Raw genomic sequence first — 24,885 nt, 5'->3', positions numbered from 1 at the left:
CTTTGCGTGCGTGTGCGTGTGTGTCCGGGTGGGACCTCACGTTTTTTTCCACAAGCTGTGTTTAAAAAACAGTATGATCAAACATCTGAGCAGCTAATTAAAGATAATTTGATCTTAATGAGGCAGAAAAAGTAGCAGAACTCAGTCTAATGGGGGCCCAAACGTGAAAGTCATGTAAAAGCATGCCTCCTCTCTCACCGGCTCGTTCTCATGGTTGTAAAACAGCTGTTTTACACCCAGAGCACAATTTGTGTGTACACTAGGAGCAGTTAATAAAAACCACCTCAACGCTACTTAGTCAAATTTGAGCTATAAAAATGTCACCGGGAGAACAATTCCTTACAGCATTTAAAATAATTGTTTCCAAGGCAAACTAATCCTTATGAGAGGTAATTTTACGGAGGGTTAGCAGCAGCAATTTTGCATGGAAGAAAAGAACAGTAAAGGAAAATGACACCAATCTACGGCAGTGGAAAATGGATGACATTTGATCCTCTTTCCCTCTGTGTCTCTCATTGCTGCCTGCCGTGTTCCCAGAATGCTGTTGCATTCCGATTCCGAGAGTGCCGTTCACTCAACGACGTGAGTGATTTCTAAATTCTAATGGGCACTCAAGTAGAATCTGCAGCTTCCTTCCTTAGTCAATCATGGGTTGTTGGCAGTTTTGATCCCCTCAACTATCCAATTTAAACAGTTCCTCCAATAAGTCCTTCAAGTAGAGTGGTTTAGTCTAAAGCAGGAGAACATCATGATGCAAGTGGAATATGGCAACAGCCCCAATGGCACTAGAGTTGCTGCTACCATTTCGGGGTACACCCCTCCACACCTCAACTCACTGTGTTTAAACCACAGATTCACAAATTACAGATTGACCATGCCTTATTAGAATCTGTATAAACCACCTCTGCTACAACATTAGCTACATATACACTGAGTGTACAAAACATTATGAACACCTGCTCTTTCCATGACATAGACTGACCAGGTAAATCCGAATGAAAGCTATGATCCCTTATTGATGTCACCTGATAAATCCACTTCAATCAGTGTAGATGAAGGGAAGGAGACAGGTTAAAGAAGGATTATTAAGCCTTGAGACATGGATTGTGTACGTGTGCCACTCAGAGGGTGAATGGTCAAGACAGAACATTTAAGTGCCTTTGAACGAGGTATGGTAGTAGGTGACAGGTGCACTGGTTTGTGTCAAGAACTGCAACGCTGCTGGATTTTTCACGCTCAACAATTTCCTGTGTGTATCAAGAATGGGCCACCACCCAAAGGACATCCAGCCAACTTGACACAAATGTGGGAAGCATTGTAGTCAACATGGGCCAGCATCCCTGTGGAACACTAGACACCTTGTAGAGTGCCCCGACGAATTGAGGCTGTTCTGAGGGCAAAAGGGAGGGGTGGGGGTGCAACTCAATATTAGGAAGGTGTTCTTAATGTTTTGTACACTCAGTGTACAAGCTACATTGTTTTGTGGATGTTTGGGGTCCTGAGGGCTCTCTCCCCCCCCCGTCTATCTGTGGCTTCATCCCAAGTGGGGCACTCTGTTCCCTATTTAGGCCTAGTGCACTACCTTTGGGCACTAGTCATAGGGCTCTGGTAAAAATTAGTGCACTTCGTAGGTAATAAGGTACCAACCGGGATTCAGACAGTGGCCGTGTCCGATTACCTGTACTTGTATTCTAAATAATAGGCTGATTGGGTATGCCAAAATACAACGTGTTATAGTATGTGAACTTTCTAAAATTCAGTATGTAATCAAATTTAAACTTTTCATTTAGTAGAATTCGCTTCATGCTATTGAGGAAGAGAGTCGTCTTTTTACTAAACAATACATTCTAAATGGTATGTAGTACGATTAGCACACAGTTTTAGAAAGAATGACTATGACATGGCCAGTGTGTTTGAGGGGATCAATTTCAGCAAGGCGAAGTGCAGTTAAATCACTAACCTTGATCACATAATGAGTAGTTATGTGGGATGCAAGGTGATCTAGATCAGTTATTCTGCACAGTCCGACTGCCATGTAGTGAGATCTCAAACATGCACATTGTGTCAAGTGGACAAAGGCTCTCTAGGAGTCTAGGTAATATGGTGAATGCGTAACCAGGCTAGCCAAGTACAGCTCGGCTTGGCTCAGCCCAGTCTGGCTCAGTCATCAAAAAAAAAAAGAAAAGGGTATGAACTTACCGCTGCTCCCACAGTCTGCACAGGAGAGAAGCTGCTCTGGACTCTTGTCCCGATTGGACTCTTTCGTTCCCAAACAGAAACTGCATATTGGGATGGGGTCAGCGCGTAGCTGGGGAGAGAAACAGAAACTGCATATTGGGATGGGGTCAGCGCGTAGCTGGGGAGAGAAACAGAAACTGCATATTGGGATGGGGTCAGACCGTAGCTGGGGAGAGAAACAGAAACTGCATATTGGGATGGGGTCAGACCGTAGCTGGGGAGAGAAACAGAAACTGCATATTGGGATGGGGTCAGACCGTAGCTGGGGAGAGAAACAGAAACTGCATATTGGGATGGGGTCAGACCGTAGCTGGGGAGAGAAACATAGCAAGTGTTCGAAAACCTGAGAAGAGGCATGGTGGACTAGCTATGTATGTACTGTTTGTGATGTGCTGTAACATGAATGATATCAGTATTCTGGCATGCTGTATGACACAGAAACAATGTCCTAATGGATACAAATAAAGTTACCATCATCATAAGCCTACAGTCCTGTAAAGTGCTGCTGATATGCCTAATATCCATCTATTCCTGGTTGTCTTGGAGTCTACTGACTGAAGAGCATCCTTTTAGGGGATTATTGAAACAGAGAGAATATATTCAAACAGACGCAATGATATGCAGAGACATGAATAAGTAAACACAAGGCTTAGCCATCAAAGCTCCGTGAATGAGATGGGAATTAATGACATAATAGTCCGTCCCCCTGACATGAGTTCTCAACAACTAAAACACAATTAGCCTATTATGAACACTTACTGCCCAGAGGTACCGTACCGTAATACATGTAAACATTTGCCCTTCTTTATCCATTAAATCTGAAAGGGGATTTGATAATCAGTTAAGGGGCTTAATCCAATTGAGAAAGTGTTATACTACAATTAGACAGGATTAGCCAGCATGTAATCAAATTACCTTCCTAATAATAATTATTATTATTATTATTCAAATACATTGTATAGGGCCGGGACGTTACCAGTATCGCGATATTGTTTGTTTCCATGGCAAAAAGGAAAACCCAAAGCAGACCTCACTCTTTGGTCCTTTAACCTGCTGTATGTAAAATATTGTGAGCTATAAACATTACCTTTGTTTCCAACATTAAGGCTATTTTCCTAAAGAAGTTAACTCCGCTTCGTGTTTTGTTTCCTTGCCAGGATACTAACGAGTATCACGATACTGGTATCGTCCCGGCCCTAACATTGTAGTTGCTCTCCCTCTCTCCATGTCTCAGAATCAGCAGTAGAAAAGTTAACACTCACGTAAGGGCTTAAAATGACGTTCAAAAGTAGTAAAATATCAGCTTTAAGGTTTAAGAGGACTTAGCACTGATCACTTAGAACTAATGAAAGGCAGATCTCAGAAACTATAGCATGGTTAGCCCATGTCCAGTAGGAAGGTAAACACTGTGCATATATCCATCTGTTCTTTAGCCTACAAAATATTCAAAACACTTTCTTCTGCTCAGTATCGAACAAAGTGACTTTCTTATTGAACCCAATGGCCTCAACCACCTTGAACACAACATCACCACATAACACGGAAACTAACAGCAGACTAGCCCATGTCTAGTTTGAAGGTAAACGGCCATGTGTAGCTCAGTTGGTAGTGCGACACTTGCAACAAGGTCATGGGTTATTTTCCCGCAGGGATCACATAGCCTACCAATGCTAAAAACACATGCACTCACTATGCTGTTAATCACTTTAGATAAAAGCATCTGCTAAGGGTCATAGGTTATATATTACTATATGTTGTGTACCTACTCTTCTATACAAGCACCATATTCAACACCTTTTTTGCTGAGTAGCCCTATGAAATGGTATGAAATGACTGAACCAAATGACCATCGTAAAGCAACCACCAAAAACGACACCACGTAGCACAGCGTCCCACACACTTCTCAGGCAGCATAACACAGCGTCACACAAGCATCACACACACTACTCAGTCAGCATAACACAGCGTCACACAAGCATCACACACACTACTCAGGCAGCATAATGCAGCATCACACAAAGAGCCTCCTCTGAGAGGAAGGAGGTTCTTAAGGGAAAATAACACTCACAGGTTGTGACCATAAATAACAAACCTCATCATCACTTTACACACAAACGACTCATCAACTGACTGCGGAGGCTTTGGGAAGGAAGTGGACTCTGGGGAGATGCCCGTAATTAGTTTCTACTGAGGCAGGCAGATAATCATGACCTCAACACAGGCCGTTTTAACACAATATCCATCGGCCCTGACGTGACCTGCAGATGCAATCTGGGTGTTCAGAAGGGTCCGATGTTACGTTACCTTGAGAAAGAAATACCTAGTACGTGGAATAATCATGCCTCTCTGACATGTAGGATAAGGAATCATGTCAGCTCTATTCATGACATTTCTAACTGCACAGTTACTGAACGTGCCCCAGGGAGATTTTAGGACTAGCATTACATGTCAACCAAACAGTCACATTAACTTTCTTTACATTTTAGTCATTTAGCAGACGGTCTTATCCAGAGCAAATTACAGGAGATATTAGGGTTAAGTGCCTTGCACCAGGGGACATCAACAGATTTTTTACCGAGTCAGCTTGGGGATTCAAAACAAGCGACCTTTCAGTTAGTGGCCCAACGCGCTTAACCGCTAGGCTACCTGCTGCCATTTCAAAATACAGGAAGTGGAGAAGTAAAACAGGAATAGGATACATCTGCGGGATTTGGTCATTGTTCCTGACTGGTGTTATAGCCTATCAATTTAATAATATGATGAGACAAAGCAGTTTACAGATACATCAATGATTACTCCATTTCCAAAACCTTCCAGGTCAAGAGTGGCTGCGCTACCGGTGGAATCAGCTTGCCTCTGTCTATGTAAAGACAACAACTCTTGAATGAACGCTACATTGAGGATTCATTTTTGTAAGATAGGCTATACCTCACTTTCATCATCTCTTCAACAACGTACAATTTACTTGGCAGATGCTTTTATCCAAAATGACTAAAGAGTACAGTACATGGAGTGCATACATATTTAGTAGGCGTATCAATCCCGACAGGAATTGAACCCACAACCTTGGCTAGATGCGGCATTATGTCATTGTGATCATTAAATGGGTCACAGAAAGTAGAAACAGGAAGTAGCTCTATCAAACAGGATTTAAAAAATATATCTCTGTCCTTTAAACTTCTAAATAGCAGAGCCGTCTGTCTCTAATACGTAGGCCTATCTAGCCTGGTACTTTTGCACTTGATCACAATATATTCCATCACAAAACTGCTGTATCCACCTAATCTACAAATTATGATTAAACTTTATGTGAAAGGCACTAGGTGTTTGGAACAACTGTGTTCAAACTACTTCTAAATCAGCAGAGCCGTCTTTCTCTAGTAGGCTAAATATCTAAATAGGATGCACTTTTTGTACTTGATCACAATCAAATCACAAACCTAGGCTACTTTGTATCACCCAAATTAAGATTTAACTGGATGTGAAAGGCCTAGGTGTTTGGAACAAATCTTAATCTGCAGGGATGCTATAGTGAAATGGCTACAAGGGCCCAGCTTATCATTGTGATAACCATGTAATTGGTCTGTGGGACTAGGGCTGGCACAATTACTGTATAACCGGAAGTTATGAAGACTGTCATGAAAATAAAATAACCGTCATACATTTTTTTGTAATGTATTTTTATTACATTTTTTGGTGGAACAAACTGCTGACTGAAGACGGGACAGCCGGGCATTCGTGCGGTTGAGTCCGTTTCTGCGGCAACATGGACTCTTAACGACGTGATGGAACTTTGTTGCTCCTTACTGAAACAAGCATGTTGTTGTAGCAAACAAGTCTTCGGTTGCGAGGCAACGCCCCCGCAATGCAGCAGCAGCACACATAGAAATAGAATGGGCATGGAACCTCTAACACTGGCAATTTGACTGGTAAACTCATGGGTACACTCACAATGGCTTCCTGGTATTGTGATGCAATAATTTCCATGGTAATGTAGAATGTTCATTCAAACGATGTTAACTGATATGGCTCATGCAATGGACTGTATTTTTTGTAATGTCGGTTGAGTTGAATCAACAAATCATGGCACATTGATGGGTACACTTCCTGCTTTTACGTCCTGCTTTGCTCATATGGGTACACTCGCAATGGCCGCCAGTCCACCAATTGTGCCATCACTGACTTGAATGGGGACCCCTGTTCTATTCATTCAATTTATATGGCAGCACATGCAGTCAGGAGTGGAGGAGGAGAAAATGTGTGTTTTGTTTTGCTATTCGAACTGATATTACGATGACTGTGGACAATTGCCTGGCCAATTACCGTCATCCAAAATTCCATGACCATCACAGCCATATGCATGGACTGCATGAAAAAGAAGGCATTGTTCCAATAAGCTAGAGATAGGATTAGCTTTTTAGAACATCACATCAGTAGCCTGAGCATATGAGTAGAGACAGCAAAGGTTCAGGCTGCTGCACAGTCACTATGGAAGATCTAGTCTAGAGCGCCTGGTTAAATTGTCTTTAGGAGCATTTTTTAACTCTCTCCATGGTCAAAGTAGTGAGAAATAGATGTCATTGTTGTAAGAATCAGTGACAAATTATTTAATTTTATACTAATTTCCCTATAGTGGACAGAACGTATTCCTACATTACACAGACGTTTTCACCACACAAGAATAACAGGAAAATGAAATACACATCCTTTTTACCTCAGATTAGTGATGTTAGTATTAAAGTTTATAGGCCTAGTCATCATGATCTCACAAAATCGATTGCTTAAAACAGATCAATATCTTTCGTTTAGTACCTGTGTTTTTGTCATATGCGCAAGTCCGTAGTAGAAAAAAAGGAATCTCCCATAAACGTCTTTGGCCTCAAATTAATTCATGGATTTGAGGCTTAAGCTATAATTCAAATGAAAGCCAATCCCTGTCGCCATTTTGAAACCGATGTGAGGTGGTGATTCGATGGAATTATCCAGTCCAAAAAAAGTGTTGGTTTCCTTTTCCGTATCGGCCACCTCCCTACAGTTGAAGTCGGAAGTTTACATACACCTTAGCCAAATACATTTAAACTCAGTTTTTCACAATTCCTGACATTTAATCCATTAAAAATTCCCTGTCTTAGGTCAGTTAGGATCACCACTTTATTTTAAGAATGTGAAATGTCAGAATAATAGTAGCGAGAATGATTTTTTCAGCTTTTATTTCTTTCATCACATTCCCAGTGAGTCAGACGTTTACATACACTCAATCAGTATTTGGTAGCATTGCCTTTAAATTGTTTAACTTGGGTCAAACATTTCAGGTAGCCTTCCACAAGCTTCCCACAATAAGTTGGGTTAATTTTGGCCCATTCCTCCTGACAGAGCTGGTGTAACTGAGTCAGGTTTGTAGGCCTCCTTGCTCACACACGCTTTTTCAGTTCTGCCCACACATTTTCTATAGGATTGAGGTCAGGGCTTTGTGATGGCCACTCCAATAACTTGACTTTGTTGTCCTTAAGTCATTTTGCCACAACTTTGGAAGTATGCTTGGGGTATGCATTGTCCATTTGGAAGACCCATTTGCAACCAAGCTTTAACTTCCTGACTAATGTCTTGAGATGTTGCTTCAATATATCCACATCATTTTCTTCCTCATGATGCCATCTATTTTGTGAAGTGCACCAGTCCCTCCTGCAGCAAAGCACCCCCACAGCATGATGCTGCCACCCCCGTGCTTCACAATTGGAATGGTGTTCTTCGGCTTGCAAGCACCCCCTTTTTCCTCCAAACATAACGATGGTCATTATGGCCAAACAGTTCTATTTTTGTTTCATCAGACCAGAGGACATTTCTCCCAAAAGTACGATCTTTGTCCCCATGTGCAGTTGCAAACCGTAGTCAGGCTTTTTTTATGGCGGTTTTGGAGCAGTGGCTTCTTCCTTGCTGAGCGGCCTTTCAGGTTATGTCGATATAGGACTTGTTTTACTGTGGATATAGATACTTTTGTACCTGTTCCCTCCAGCTTTTTCACAAGGCCCTTTGCTGTTGTTCTGGGATTGATTTGCACTTTTCACACCAAAGTACGTTAATCTCTAGGAGACATAACGCGTCTCCTTCCTGAGCGGTATGACGGCTGCGTGGTCCCATGGTGTTTATACTTGCGTTTTATTGTTTGTACAGATGAATGTGGTACCTTCAGGCGTTTGGAAATAGCTCCCAAGGATGAACCACACTTGTGGAGGTCTACAATTTTTTTTCTGAGGTCTTGGCTGATTTCTTTAGATTTTCCCATGATGTCAAGCAAAGAGGCACTGAGTTTGAAGGTAGGCCTTGAAATACATCCACGGGTACACCTCCAATTGATTCAAATGATGTCAATTAGCCTATCAGAAGCTTCTAAAGCCATGACATCATTTTCTGGAATTTTCCAAGCTGTTTAAAGGCACAGTCAACTTAGTGTATGTAAACTTCTGACCCACTAGAATTGTGATACAGTGAATTATAAGATAAATAATCTGTCTGTAAACAATTGTTGGAAAAATTACTTGTGTCATGCAGAAAGTAGTTGTCCTAAGGGACTTGCCAAAACTATAGTTTATTTGTGGAGTGGTTGAAAAACGAGTTTTAATGACCCCAACCTAAGTGTATGTAAACTTCCGATTCCAACTGTAAATAATTGTCTCACAAGCTATAAGTTGATAGACGGCTACTACGTCATTGTCTATCAACTGGTATAGGTAGTATATCCAAGTTATTGGAGGTTTGTCTTTTATAAGAGAACAAATGGCACATGTAGCATCAGCGAATTGTCCCAGTTCCATTGATTTCCATACAATATCGATGTGAGTGATTAATTTGCGCACAATATTGATTACAGTAGAACAAGCTAATCAATTCCATCTTCGAGTGGACCCTTAGCAGATTTTTGTGCGTGTGCAGTTTATAAAAAGGTACTAATTTAGCAACATACAAGTAATCTGAACACAAGTGTGACAGTGGCTTGCGAAAGTATTCACCCCCTTGGCATTTTTCCTATTTTGTTGCCTTACAACCTGGAATTAAAATTAATTTTTTTGGGGGTTGTATCATTTGATTTACACAACATGCCTACCACCTTGAAGATGCAAAATATTTTTTATTGTGAAACAAACAACAAATAAGACAAAAATACTGAAAACTTGAGCGTGCATAACTAATCCCTGGGCTTTGACTAGGCCATTCCAAGACATTTAAATGTTTCCCCTTAAACCACTCGAGTGTTGCTTTAGCAGTATGCTTAGGGTCATTGTCCTGCTGGAAGGTGAACCTCCATCCCAGTCTCAAATCTCTGGAAGACTGAAACAGGTTTCCCTCAATAATTTCCCTGTATTCAATTCTGACCAGTTTCCCAGTCCCTGCCGATGAAAAACATCCCCACAGCATGCTGCTGCCACCACCATGCTTCACTGTGGGGATGGTGTTCTCGGGGTGATGAGAGGTGTTGGGTTTGCGCCAGACTACTGACCAGAGTACCTTCTTCCATATGTTTGGGGAGTCTCCCATATTCCTTTTGGCAAACACCAAACGTGTTTGCTTATTTTTTTCTTTAAGCAATGGCTTTTTTCTGGCCACTCTTCTGTAAAGCCCAGCTCTGTGGAGCATACGGCTTAAAGTGGTCCTATGGACAGATACTCCAATCTCCGCTGTGGAGCTTTGCAGCTCCTTCAGGGTTACCTTTGGTCGCTTTGTTGCCTCTCTGATTAATGCCCTCCTTGCCTGGTCTGAGAGTTTTGGTGGGCGGCCCTCTCTTGGCAGGTTTGTTGTGGTGCCATATTCTTTCAATTTTTTAATAATGGATTGAATGTTGCTCCGTGGGATGTTCAAAGTGTCTGATATTTTTTATAACCCAACCCTGATCTGTACTTCTCCACAACTTTGTCCCTGATCTGTTTGGAGAGCTCCTTGGTCTTCACGCTTGCTTAGTGGTGTTGCAGACTCTGGGGCCTTTCAGAACAGGTGTATATACACTGAGATCATGTGACAGATCATGTGACACTTAGATTGCACACAGGTGGACTTTATTTAACTAATAATGTGACTTGTGAAGGTAATTGGTTGCACCAGATCTTATTTAAGGGCTCCATAGCAAAGGGTGTGAATACATATGCACGCACCACTTTTCCGGTATTTACAGTGGGGAGAACAAGTATTTGATACACTGCCGATTTTGCAGGTTTTCCTACTTACAAAGCATGTAGAGGTCTGTAATTTTTATCATAGGTACACTTCAACTGTGAGAGACGGAATCTAAAAAATCAAAAATCCAGAAAATCACATTGTATGATTTTTAAGTAATTCATTTGCATTTTATTGCATGACATAAGTATTTGATACATCAGAAAAGCAGAATTTAATATTTGGTACAGAAACCTTTGTTTGCAATTACAGAGATCATACGTTTCCTGTTCGGTCTTGACCAGGTTTGCACACACTGCAGCAGGGATTTTGGCCCACTCCTCCATACAGACCTTCTCCAGATCCTTCAGGTTTCGGGTCAGTCGCTGGGCAATACGGACTTTCAGCTCCCTCCAAAGATTTTCTATTGGGTTCAGGTCTGGAGACTGGCTAGGCCACTCCAGGACCTTGAGATGCTTCTTACGGAGCCACTCCTTACTTGCCCTGGCTGTGTGTTTCGGGTCGTTGTCATGCTGGAAGACCCAGCCACGACCCATCTTCAATGCTCTTACTGAGGGAAGGAGGTTGTTGGCCAAGATCTCGCGATACATGGCCCCATCCATCCTCCCCTCAATACGGTGTAGTCGTCTTCTCCCCCTTGCAGAAAAGCATTCCCAAAGAATGATGTTTCCACCTCCATGCTTCATGGTTGGGATGGTGTTCTTGGGGTTGTACTCATCCTTCTTCTTCCTCCAAACACGGCGAGTGGAGTTTAGACCAAAAAGCTCTATTTTTGTCTCATCATACCACATGACCTGGATGATCCAGATAGTCTTTGGCAAACTTCAGACAGGCCTGGACATGCACTGGCTTGAGCAGGGGGACCTTGCGTGCGCTGTAGGATTTTAATCCATGACGGCGTAGTGTGTTACTAATGGTTTTCTTTGAGACTGTGGTCCCAGCTCTCTTCAGGTCATTGACCAGGTCCTGCCGTGTAGTTCTGGGCTGATCCCTCACCTTCCTCATGATCATTGATGCCCCACGAGGTGAGATCTTGCATGGAGCCCCAGACCGAGGGTGATTGACCGTCATCTTGAACTTCTTCCATTTTCTAATAATTGCGCCAACAGTTGTTGCCTTCTCACCAAGCTGCTTGCCTATTGTCCTGTAACCCATCCCAGCCTTGTGCAGGTCTACAATTTTATCCCTGATGTCCTTACACAGCTCTCTGGTCTTGGCCATTGTGGAAAGTTTGGAGTCTGTTTGATTGAGTGTGTGGACAGGTGTCTTTTATACAGGTAACGAGTTCAAACAGGTGCAGTTAATACAGGTAATGAGTGGAGAACAGGAGGGCTTCTTAAAGACAAACTAACAGGTCTGTGAGAGCCGGAATTCTTACTGGTTGTTAGGTGATCAAATACTTATGTCATACAATAAAATGAAAATTAAATTACTTAAAAATCATACAATGTGATTTTCTGGATTTTTGTTTTAGATTCCGTCTCTCACAGTTGAAGTGTACCTATGATAAACATTACAGACCTCTACATGCTTTGTAAGTAGGAAAACCTGCAAAATCGGCAGTGTATCAAATACTTGTTCTCCCCACTGTATTTGTTAGAATCTTTTGAAACAAGTTATTTTTTTCATTTCACTTCACTAATTTGGACTATTTTGTGTATGTCCATTACATGAAAAACAAATCCATTTAAATTACAGGTTGTAATGCAACAAAATAGGAAAAACGCCAAGGGGGATGAATACTTTTGCAAGGCACTGTATGTGTAAAGAGCAATTTTAGTATTAAAAAAAATCACAACCTACTTCAGCATCTTGATTGTAAATTTGGACATTTAAAACCAGTGTTATGACACTGGGCTATAAATCAAAACCGGAAACAGCAACAGTATAATTTTGAACTTGTGTTTAGGAATATAAATGATTATTTAAACAATTTTCTTACGTGAATCTACTTAATTAGGTAAGAACCACTGAATTAGCCCAGAAAACATGTTATGATTTAAGCTATTGATTTTGATGATATTAGTGAAATCGTGAAAATACGTTTGTCTTACCTAATATTAGCCTAAGATGATACAACAAGTGCAGTGTATCTGTAGTTGATAAAGTCAAGTTTCACAACTTACCTGGTACTTCAAAAATGTATAAAGCAAAAACCATATGTGGCTAATAAATGAAAGTCTGGGCTGGCCATTGGATATTTTTTCCAGTAGGGAACAGCCTCTGATTGGTGATTAAACAGAGAGAAATATAAAAACCCTCAAAGTGGTGCTCATCTAAAAAAGAAGAATAGAAAAAATTAGAAAGAACACACAGCTAAAGATGTTACTGATTGACTAGGGGATTCCAAATGAAGTACATTAGAGGAAATTACAGTGCTTTAAAAAGGCACGGTTGTGTTCCGTGAGGGGGGTGGGGTTCTATTAGAAGACTGCTGCTGGTCTAGAAGCAAGGCAGAGAGCTGTGCTGAAGAACAGGTTACATAACAGTGAGGGGAGAGAAGAAAAAAACATTCCTTGCCTTTGTTGCTGCCAAACTCACTTCAGAATCTAATAAACTTTGACCCAAGACTGCTCTTTTCCAAGACTCTCATTTCCTATACCCACTAGTTATGCGTTGTTACTCGCTAACTGCAAGGACCAGAAAGAACTCATCCTTTTGAGTAAACTAAACTAAAAGATCTTAGTAAACTAAAATAACCAAATAGCATAGGAACTGAGCGCAATGGAAAGTCTCCAAACTTATAAGAAATGTCTACACCCTATTCAGTATGAGGATAGATTTCTTGGTAATGACAAGCTTTTTATTACAGGACGACAGTGTCTTAAAACAGAACTATTTCACTTTGGTCTGACCGCAAACACAAACTTGTGGCTGCACAGTAAAGGGTGTCATTTCCTGATATTTATAACGAAACTGAAGGGTAGATAATGTCTCCAATAGTGAAAATGCCAATCTTGAACGGTCTACTGTAGGCCTACACCATTTAAAGTAGTAAAATACCAAATATTTAACATAAATGAATCACTTCCATAAATTGATGGAAACATGTTAATGCAACTTTACACTCCCAAAGCCCTAGACTGTCATTTTCACCTTCTACACAAAAGGGAGGAAAACTGTGTTTTATGGCAACAGTAATAGTACCCTTCACTGTACAGTCATTTTCATTTGTCAACTACAAAACTGCTGTCAATACAGTATTGTTCACCTGCAGCATGAGTTACTGCTGAGTGATGGAGCCGCAAGTCTATGGGTACACTTCCTGCTTTTACATCCTGCTTTGCTCCTATGGGTACACTTCCTGCTTTTACATCCTGCTTTGCTCCTATGGGTACACTCGCAATGGCCGCCAGTCCACCAATAGTGCCATCACTGACTTGAATGGGGACACCTGTTCTTCTATTCATTCCATTTCTATGGCAGCACATGCAGTCAGGAGCATCATAGTCAAGAGAAAACAATGAAGACTAACAGGACGTTTTTTTTAATGGCCCTATATTAAGTCATACAGTGTTTCCCCTATATGCATTTAGCAGAGGCGCAATGCCGCTGCTAAATCGTGGTCGCCACTGACATACACACACACACACACAAATGCATTCGGAAAGTATTCAGACCCCTTGACTTTTTCCACATTGTTACGTTAGTCTTATTCTAAAATTGATTCAATTGTGGGGGGTTTTCCTCTCTCAATACCCCATAATGGCAAAGCAAATTTATACAAAATAAACAACTGAAATATCACATTTAGATAAGTATTCAGTCCCTTTACTCAGTACTTTGTTGAAGCACCTTTGCCAGCGATTACAGCCTCAAGTCTTCTTGGGTTTGATGCTACAAGCTTGGCACACCTGTATTTGGGGAGTTTCTCCCATTCTTCTCTGCAGATCCTCTCAAGCTCTGTCAGGTTGGATGGGGAGCGTCTCTGCAAAGCTATTTTCAGGTCTGTCCAGTAATGTTCGATCTGGTTCAAGTCTGGGCTCTGGCTGGGCCACTCAAGGACATTCAGAGACTTGTCCCGAAGCCACTCCTGCGTTGTCTTGGCTGTGTTCTTAGGGTCGTTGTCCTGTTGGAAGGTGAACCTTCGCCCCAGTCTGAGGTCCTGAGCGCTCTGGAGCAGGTTTTCATCAAGGATCTCTGTACTTTGCTCCATTAAATATTTCCCTTGATCCTGACTAGTCTCCCAGTCCCTGCCGCTGAAAGACATCCCCACAGCATGACGCTGCCACCACCATGCTTCACCGTAGGGATGGTGCCAGGATTCCTCCAGACGTGACGCTTGGCATTCAGGCCAAAGAGTTCAATCTTGGTTTCATCAGACCAGAGGATCTTGTGCCTCAACACAATCCTGTCTCGGAGCTCTACAGACAATTCCTTTGACCTCATGGCTTGGTTTTTGCTCTGACATGCACTGTCAACTGTGGGAGCTTATATAGACAGGCGTGTGCCTTTCCAAATCATGTCCAGTCAATAGAATTTACCACAGGTGGACTATAATCAAGTTGTAGAAACATCTCAAGGATGATCAATAGAAACAGGATGCACCGGAGCTCAATTTCAAGTCTCATAGCAAAGGGTCTGAATACTTATGTAAATAAGATATTTCTGTTTTTCAATTTTTTATATATTTGCAAAGATTTCTAAAAACCTGTTTTCCCTTTGTCCTTATGGGGTATTGTGTGTAGATTGATGAGGATTTTTATTTATTTAATCAATTTCAGAATAAGGCTGTAACGTAACAAAATGTTGAAAAAGGGAATGCACTGTACATATGCCCCAGGAAGACCTCCTCCCCCCCGCAGGAAGACCCCTGCTAGACCCCATTCAGCCCCCCTCCGCTAACTCTGCCACAGCTGCTGAAAAAAATCCTCTTATAAAATCAGCTGCTGAAAGAAATCCTCTTAGAAATATAATTGCTCAGAGAAAGATTTTGTTTAACAAGTTTCAAAAAAGAATATAAAAAGACGTCAAAATTATTGGCACCTCTAAAGATTCTTATAAATAAAATTAAACAAAATAAAACCTGCATTAACATTCTACTTTTTAAAATTAATTTCAGTTTAAGGAACAGTATTGTGGCCTTCCATGGCTAAAATCCCTTTGTCATCCATCACGATGGGGAAAGGCAAAAACTCATGGAACTCAGAACTCATGAGACAAATGGTTGTTAACTTTCATAAAAGCAGACAATGTGTAGAAAAAAACCATCTGAAAAACCAAATACCACTATTAGGGCAATAATTACAACTTTAAAACCACTGGAACAGTGGTAAACTTGCCTGGTAGGGGGTGCATTTGTATCTTGTCCCCACTCAGTGGGAAGATGATTTGGGACGCAAAGAAAAGTCCAAGGGCCACAGTTGGAGAATTACAGAACTTGGTCGCATCTTGGGTTCAACCAAGTCTCCAAATCTACAATTAGATGCCACCTTTGGAAAGGTTGCCATAAAAAGTATTTATTGTGAGCAACCAACAAATGTAAACGCCTGAGGCATTGGCACTTGAATTGGAACTGGGTGCTATGGTCAGATGTTACTAAAAAATAGGTATTTGGCCATGCACACCAGCGGTGGGTTTGGCGTCGAAAGAAGGATGCATATGCGGAAAATAACCTCAAATGTATTGTAAATATGGTGGTGGATCTTTGATGTTATGGGGCTATTTTGCTTGCACTGGTCCTGGGGTCCTTGTTAAGGTCAACGGCATCATCAACTGTACTAGGACATTTTAGCCAAAAACCTGGTTGTATCTGGCCGGAGCCTGAAACCTGGCCGCAATTGGATCTTCCAGCAAGACAATAACCCCAAGAAATGGTTAACTGACCACAAAATTAAAGAGGGCAGTCCATAAGCTCAGACCGAATGATATCAAGGATCTAGAAAGATTCTGCATTGAGGAATGGTCTAAGATCCCTCCCAATGTTTTTTCCAATCTCATAAAACATTTTTGAAAAAGGCTCAGCGTCGTTATCCTAGCAAGGGGAGGGTGCTGGAGTATTGAAAACAGGGGCGCTAATAATTTTGTCACCTATCTTTTTTCGATTATTTGTATTACTTGTTAAACAAAATATTTTTCTCTGAGCAATTGTATTAGTATAAAATGATGTACCCATAAAATTAAAGAATTCACACACACACACACACACACGTGTTCTCAAAGACAACTTTAAAGCTACTGTAAGTTATTTACTCTCCGTCTATAATAACATAGCCCATTTATTCTGCCATAGAAATGCAAAAATGGCCAATTGGTTACAAAGCATTTTCCTGAGTATTTTTCTCAAGTACACACTGAACTATTTTATTTTTATTTATTTATTTCACCTTTATTTAACCAGGTAAGCCAGTTGAGAACAAGTTCTCATTTACAACTGCGACCTGGCCAAGATAAAGCAAAGCAGTGCGATAAAAACAACAACACAGAGTTACATATGGGGTAAAAAAACATCAAGTCAAAAAATACAACAGAAAATCTATATACAGTGTGTGCAAATGTAGCAAGTTATGGAGGTAAGGCAATAAATAGGCTATAGTGCAAAATAATTACAATTAGTATTAACACTGGAATGCTAGATGTGCAAGAGATTATCTGCAAATAGAGATACTGGGGTGCAAAAGAGCAAAATAAATAACAATATAGGGATGAGGTAGTTGGGTGGGCTAATTTCAGATGGGCTGTGTACAGGTGCAGTGATTGGTAAGGCTAACTAGCTAGGAGATCTACTGAGTAGCTGGGTTTCCAAGCAGCAATATATCACAACAGCTTGATTTAAACCCACAAGAGTTCCGCTATTCATCACAACACAGTCAGCTATCATCCAATTGCATTCCTCAAGTGCAGCATCATCACCCAGTGCTTGAAGCAGATTAGGCATGATCAGTGAGAGCATCACAAGTCCTTAACTGAAACCAAATGAGACTCCCTGAATATTCCGAAATGAGACATATTGGTCAAACAACAATCTAGTGTTTATTTTGCTGGCTAAAGGGATAATATAATAATATATGCCATTTAGCAGATGCTGTTAACCAAAGTGAGTTATGCAGGCATACATTTTCACGTATGGGTGTTCCCGGGAATCAAACCCACTATCTCGGCATAGTAAGCACCATGCTATCCCAACTAAACTACAGAGGGATAGAAACAGTATTTCGCCAGCGGGTGTGCCGATTGGACCATGACTAAAATAAACACTGTCTCTGAAAAGAAAAAACTGTAGTGAAAGAAGGGGATATATTATCAACATAAGCGATAACTTGAAAATGATTCAGAGGCTATGAGTAGCATACTGTACCTAGTGAAATAAGCCTTGGAATACACAGCATTATCAGCAGGCTACTTTAAACAGAGAAAGATACAGAACCTAGTATCAGTATACTGTACCTGGTCTCTTTCATGTGGAAGAAGAGTGACACACTGAAGAGCCAATGGGGAAGCACCTGGACACATCTGGCTCCACCCCTCCGCTCCACTACCCCCCTGGTTCAACCTGTAGAGCGGGCCGTTCTTCGCCAGCCGGCCGTTGTTGACTGCCCGTTTGGCGGCTAGTCGTAACCTCTGCTGGAACCCCGGGTTGTCCAGGACGTGTGATAGATCCTCCTGGTTCCTTAGGTACCTCTGGATGTTCTTCAGAGAGGAACCGTGGGTATCATCCAGACCCTCAATGGCCCTCCTCAGGATTTTATTCCAATCAACGTGGCGAAGGTCACTGGGATTCCATATAGATCCTTTAGACGATGGGACAGAGAGGTTTTCACTAACAGGTTTGAGCGATGATGTTGTTGATGAAGACGAAGATACTCCTCTCCCAGGGTGCTCGGGGTCTTTGTATGACACACTCCCCTTATTGGTGACTTTGAGAATGGAACCATCGTGAACACTTAACTCCAACTGCTCCAGAATGGTCCGCTTGTCCAATCTGTGTAAGGTAGCCACCGCATGACAAATCCGCTCCTCGGAAGGCCTCTGCTTTTGCCTTTTGATTTTCTGTATTGCTTCTAGAATCCACTCCGTATACAGAGGGTTGGCAAGTTCCACCATGGTTAAACAATGAGATTCAGGAAAAAGTGATCCATAGAGAATCTCCCTTGTTGTTGTGAAACATTTGATACATCCAACACATATTGAAGGTCAAAAAGTAATGTTCCACCTCGGCATCAATACATTCCTGCTGTAAATCCTCATCCAAGGTAGTAGCTCACATGTAACCTCACAAAATAAGATGAAAGTAGCTAGATAGTAAATTCCTTGAAGGTTGGGACCTTTACCGACCGTCCTGGAACATGATTCCTTCAAGATCCAAATGATACCTTAAAATAAAAAATACAGATAGTCATAAACAGTCAAACAAGATCACAAACCAAAAAAGCAATACTGTACTCTAACAATAACAGCGCCAAAATGTCCATATTTGTTTCACCCAGCACCTTTACTGAGTATCAAAGTACTAGTAATCCATGGTCACATTAGACAATAACTAGATTGATTTGATTACTGGTAGCGAATTGTGAGGGATCGGCCTAGTATACACTTTACACATTGGGCCATGACGAATTTAAGTGTTTTTGGATTAGTAGGCTAGGCTACATTCTGAGACCTCACCATAACATTTACTGAAGAGCAGACCAAGACAGCATGAATTGAAGGTCAACAACACTCAAGAGAAACAGATGGATTATAAAACAGTTCAGACGGATTGAAGATGATTCTACGGAGGTTAGGGATAGGCTAATGTTACTTAATCCGTAGTCTGAGTCTGATACTATAATCCACCGATTGACCTAACCTCACGCAATAGTTTGTGGTAAAATAATTATTAAGATTAATTTGTCATGACACACTGACTATAGCCATAACAACAAGGGAGATTAAATGTTACCTGTTAAATATATGTTAAAACACCTATCAGAATTACTTGTGATGTGTTATTTTTAGTTGATAGTTAAATGCTTCATTGTAACATCACCAGCTGACTAAACTAGGCTACTCTGTGTTTCTAATCAGCTACAATGTAGAGCAACAAGGGCAATGGAGTTTGACTTCTTGCACGCGAGTTTGACAGCTTGGATGCGTAACGAGTGATAAACAAGGATTTGTTAATTTTAGCAGTCGGCGCAAGCTTGAATGTCAGTTGCACACCATCAATTCATATTGTTGCACTTTTTGACAGCTGCCGAGGGATGGTTACCGGAAATTTATGACGGCAATTTATGTTCAAACTAACATGAGACGCTTACGAACGAGAAGATAATATGTAACTAACCTTGCTTGTATCAGTTGAGTTGTAGAAAATAACATTGCTGCCCTGCATTAATGACGTGACCTAAACAGTCGCCATTTTGTTACAATGTTGTAGTTTACATAAATCCAACATGACGCTGATTACAATCCAATGGAGTCTCATTAAACCTTACCTACACTAATGTGCCCTCCCTAGCAATTTTAATATTGGCTGTAAAGGGAAGATCCGATTTCTGGTTTGATAAAGTACATGTCAATCATTATATATGAGCTCACTTTAGAAGGGACTGTGTTGGCTGCTTGATCTGTCACTACACTCAATTGAACCGCCTCTTAAGGTCTCTTCTCTTATCATGGATTTATGTTTTATTTACCCTGAGCACTTATCGTTTGACTGAATAAGTCGGTGCACTATAGGGACAATTTTATATCTCAATTAGATTGTCATTCATTAACATAAAAGTTACTGCAGGTCATTGGCTAAATTAATGATTTCTGGTTAAACTATATCCAGTGTCAAAGGCCAGCCCACCTTTACTACGACTCCTCCTTGAAACAATTGGTTACACTTCAAAATGATTCGGATCATTTTAGACTTTAATTGGTTGTTTGTGAAATCCATCATTTATTTGCACAAAAAAAAACTGTGAAGACTTGACTGCTGATTTAAAGCAGCAAGTTTTAAAAAGGTTTGAAGGTGATGGGCTATTATCGTGCTAAGGTTGTGCATGCTACCCGACACCTCTTTCCCCACAAACTGGTGTTCTCATTTTATTTTCCACTCTTATGGAAATCCACTATAGCCTATTCCCAGAAGCACCGATAATTCACTGATTTCAGTTTTCACCAACTCATGTAGGTTACCAAACGTTTATAGGTGGGCTACATCATAATAAATAGGGCACACTATAAATAATCCTTCAGGATTTCTTATCCATCAAGCGGTAGAATTTCTCTACATAGCACGAGTGCCTGCCTGCGTTAGCCTACAGCGATCATCAACATTCTACCATGTAAATCATGACAACACTTATTATCGGTATTATCTTGCACTGCATTTCCGACTAGAAAATAAACACATGGGGGGGAAATTCCACATATCCTACAAACGGAGTAGTTGACCCAGGTAATCGGAGTAGCAGCATCTTCACCGTGCCTCAATAATAAATGTATCGCTACAGTTTCACGATCCATCCATTTCTCACTCGACTCGCAGGTCCATTCTCGTTTACACATTATTAGTCGGTGATATACAGCCTCCTTGAAATGTAGGCCAGATCGTTTACAAAATGTTCCGACGCTGGGCAAGGAGGCAAAATAAATTACGCAAGTTTTATGCAAGGATGAACATGTAACCAGTGAGAGAAAAAGGCATCGGTTAGCTACCGTAAATATTTGCTGGTAGTTACCTCTTCAAGTTTTCTTTATCGGATACAGTCCTCTTCTTCATTAACACGATGACTGAAACGACGATCGGATATAAATAATCACACTCACAGCGGCACATCCATAGGGGGGTTTTCTTGTATTTTTAATCTCTAAACGATTCGCTGAAGGCTCGCGCTGAGACAGAGAGGACCTGATAACAACTAATTGAAAGGTTAATCTACATAGCAGCCTGTGACAAAGTGGTACCTCCCTCCCCCTTCTTCTTCACTGTAGACATCCCTACTTCAGTCAGTGAAGTGGAGCAGACCGTCGCCCCTGTAGCAGTAGCGCTTCCACAATGATCATAGCGGCAAATGTAATGTCACTTTCACTTTTCACATTAAAATGTCCCGGGATGTGCATGGGAAGATTAAAAAACATGTTTTTGCAACACATCCAGGGCTGTATTCTGCGAGTGGCATAATACTTGCATAGCTAGTGTACAAACTGACATTGGCATTAATTGCCGTTATCCTGGAATAACTTCCTAGATATGCAGCCTATTGGGCCACCTTGTTTCCCAGCATCTTCTGATCATAGAACCAGCTGGATAGGTATTTTTGCAGAGGGATTGTCAAATTGAACCAATCCTAATATAATGAAGACATCAAGTCCTTGATTATGATCATAACATAAAATCGTTATGAATAATGATACCTACAAAAAATAATATTGATTCTGTTTGTCACAACACAATAAAAACCTATATCGTTTTAATGGAAGACAGACAAGAGGACAAAGAATCATAGTCTATTAAATGGACAACAATTAATCAACAGTATGATTCAATCATATTATGGAAATGATCCATCAACAACCTCAAGATGTTACAGCTGCTGCCTACACTAATTTGGGTGTGAAATTCGTCACTGCTCTTTCCTTCAATGCCCACATTAGTCACGTCTGTAAAACGTCATTCTTTCACCTGAATAACATCTCCCGCATAAGACCCTCTCTCACCACATCTGACTCAGAAAAACTAATCCATACATTTATTTTATACAGAATGTATTATGGGAACGCAGTTCTGGGGGCCTGACTCCAAATGTAATTCATAAACTACAGCTCATCTAAAACAGTGTCGCAAGGATTCTAGCACAAACAAAGTCTGCGCACATCACCCCCATCCTTGCTGATCTCCATTGGCTACCTGTTCCTCAAGTAATTGACTATAAAATTGTCCTCCTGTTTACAATGCCCTAAATGGCATCGGACCCGCCTACCTGTCAGACCTTCTCTCCCCCTATGAACCTCCACGCACCCTACGTTCGAACCACGCCAAAATCCTCCATGCCCCCAGGACCAGGCTCGGCACAATGGAGGACACATTTTTGTTGTAGCCCAGACACGCACACCTGATTCAACTTGTCAAATAATCATCAAGCCCTCAATGAGTTGAATCAGGTGAGTTTGTCTGGGGCTACAATGTGTGCTGTTGGGGGTACTGGAGGACTTGAGTTGGGAAACTGATATAGGGTGCCATTTGGGACGCTCTTGGAGCACGTGCCATCCACAGTCTGACCATCCCCTCATCTCTCCTCTCTCTCTCTCAATCCTTGCCAACTGCCACCCCAGTGCTGTTCAGCAACACTGCTGCCCATCTGCGGGGCAAAACACTGGTCTGGTCTGCTCTGGCTACGTCCCCAGTCAGTCAAAACGCGTCCCAAATGGCACCCTATTCCCTATGTTGGGCACCACTTTTGACCAAGGCCTCATTCGTTTTGTCCCAAATGGCACCCTATTTCCTATATAGTGCATTACTTTTGACCAGGGCCCGTAGAGTCTCCCCCAAATTGCACCCTATTCCCTATATAGTGCCCAAATTGCACCCTATTCCCTATATAGTGCTCTTAGGATGCAGACACACTCTGCTTTTGCTTTTCACGCAATCAGAGAAGGGATGGTGATGAATGAGGGTAAATACCAGACATACGAATTGTGTTCTTTCTTTGACAATATAACTCTAAAATGATGTCCAAATTTGCCAACGCCATATGTTCTTCTAGCAACTCTGATCTAATTTAACACTGTATATGTACAAATTAAGAACATTAGAAGTCGGTAGAATTCAGACTTGGGTATCGCACAGCCCAAGGGAGAAACCGGGGACCTTGCCAGTTAGTTGTTGTGACAGAGACAATGACACATCCGTAAAATGTTAAACTACTGTTCTTACACTTTAAAATGAAGTAAAGCACGGTAGAAAACTGTGGTTAACAGTTTTCCTTATCGCGGTAAACTACGCAGAATTCCTTATTCTCATTACTTAATCATGGCTCCATCTTTTTGCCTACGTCCAAAATCGCACCTTATTCTCTATTTAGTGCACTACCTTTGTCCAGTAGTGCACGAAATAGAGGATAGGGTGCCATTTGTCACGCATTCTTTGTGTTTGTGTTTTGCCATCTGTCAAGTTGAGAAGCAAATGAAGCAGCTGCTACGGAGTGTGATCTCTGCCAATCAGAAACGTGGTCCTTTTCAAAGCGCATCTGTGTGAAACCTTAAAACGCTGATGAAAAAAGTGTCTCAAAGTTGTTAATAACATTTTGGCTAGAGCCTGTTTTCACCTAGATGCCCCTGATTAGCATAAACGCATAAACCCAGCATCATTAAATGGATCTACAGCCCTTTGCATAAGAGGTGTTTGAATAGGATCACTCTTCACATTTAATGAGCCTATAAATTAAAGGAAAAATATATGCAAACAGGTTGCGTTCTGTAGTATTATTTATACACAATATGATAATGGGATATTGCATAATGTGTTTTTGTATTTCAGTTTTTCAGTTTCACAGTTATATGGGCCATAGGCGAATTTTGACCTCAGTCTATGATAATAGTGTAGGTTATAGGCTACAGTTTGTATCTACTCCTGTTAAAGGAGCAGTGTAGTACTGGCTCAGAAGCTATTCCCTATATAGTGCACTACTTTTGACCAGAACCTTATTAGGGAGGCAAAAATAAATGGATACAGTTGTTTAAGAAAAATGGTCTCTTGTCAAAAGTAGTACATAATCTAGGGAATAAGGTGCCATTTGGCACTTAACCCAATTTCTCTCAATCCCCATTATCCACTACTTGTGGCCCCCCATGCCTGGAGGGAGGAAGGGACAGTCTGGGGCCTCTCGGTGATCCTTGTCTCCCCTATCCAACACCCGGCGACAGCACAGCTGGGTGCAGGGGGGGGAATCAGCCAGCTGGGTGCAGGGAGGGGGATCAGCCTAATTTCCAGGGCTCTCTAATGATCACCATGACGAGGCACCACTAATCCCATAATTGAGAGAAACGACCTCCAGCAGCCGTGGAGCCATCGTCCCAAATGGCACCTCAGTCCCTATATAGTTCACTACTTTTGACCAGGGCCCATAGGGAGACCATAGGGCTCTGGTCAAAAGTAGTGAACTATGTAGGGAATAGGGTGCCATTTCGGACGTATTAATAGAGATCCGGGAGTCTGGGAGAATCCAGTTAGAACCCCACAAACCCTGTGGAGATTACCCAGCTCTGTGGTCTGTACTACGACACCAGGACACCCAGGCTTGGGGCTGGATCTGGCCTGCCCTGGACCCCATTTTGCTAATGATGGAGGTTTAGCTGTTTTCCCATCATGTTTTCCAATACAGTAGTCAGGACCAAAACTGATTAGCTTGCTGCAACCACACCTTCAATCATTCATCGGAAAGTGGTTAGAATGGGTGAAAGATATACACAGCTTGGTATTATGGTAACAGTCAAACTCTTTATGCATCTGTTGCTTTACTTCTTCAAGGCTTTGGAAATGTGGTGTGAAGGCATTGTTTGAACTCAAGG

General features: G+C 41.5%; 1 protein-coding gene across 4 annotated transcripts in view; it reads right to left on the bottom strand.

Annotated features, from left to right (window-relative positions):
• Positions 1 to 21,295, bottom strand: part of LOC121576101 (histone acetyltransferase KAT6B) — a 54,957-nt gene extending 33,662 nt beyond the window's left edge. For 2 of the 4 annotated variants that reach the window (XM_041889370.2, XM_041889372.2), the window contains exons 1-3: positions 21,057 to 21,295; positions 17,791 to 18,716; positions 2,200 to 2,308 (exon numbers count right to left, since the gene is read on the bottom strand). In XM_041889370.2, coding sequence (XP_041745304.2) covers positions 2,200 to 2,308; positions 17,791 to 18,447 — 766 coding nt within the window. In that variant the 5' untranslated portion in view covers positions 18,448 to 18,716; positions 21,057 to 21,295. Of the gene's footprint in view, positions 1 to 2,199; positions 2,309 to 17,790; positions 18,717 to 19,669; positions 19,741 to 21,056 lie in introns of those variants that run through there. The other 2 variants (XM_041889373.2, XM_041889371.2) reach the window with 2 other exon arrangements.
• Between the last annotated feature and the right edge of the window lie 3,590 nt (positions 21,296 to 24,885).

Source organism: Coregonus clupeaformis, chromosome 1 (assembly GCF_020615455.1).
Source record: "Coregonus clupeaformis isolate EN_2021a chromosome 1, ASM2061545v1, whole genome shotgun sequence".
In the NCBI taxonomy this organism is placed as follows: Eukaryota; Metazoa; Chordata; class Actinopteri; order Salmoniformes; family Salmonidae; genus Coregonus; species Coregonus clupeaformis.
The sequence above is the reverse complement of the archived record's forward strand: the minus strand, read 5'-3'. Positions and strand labels throughout refer to the sequence as shown.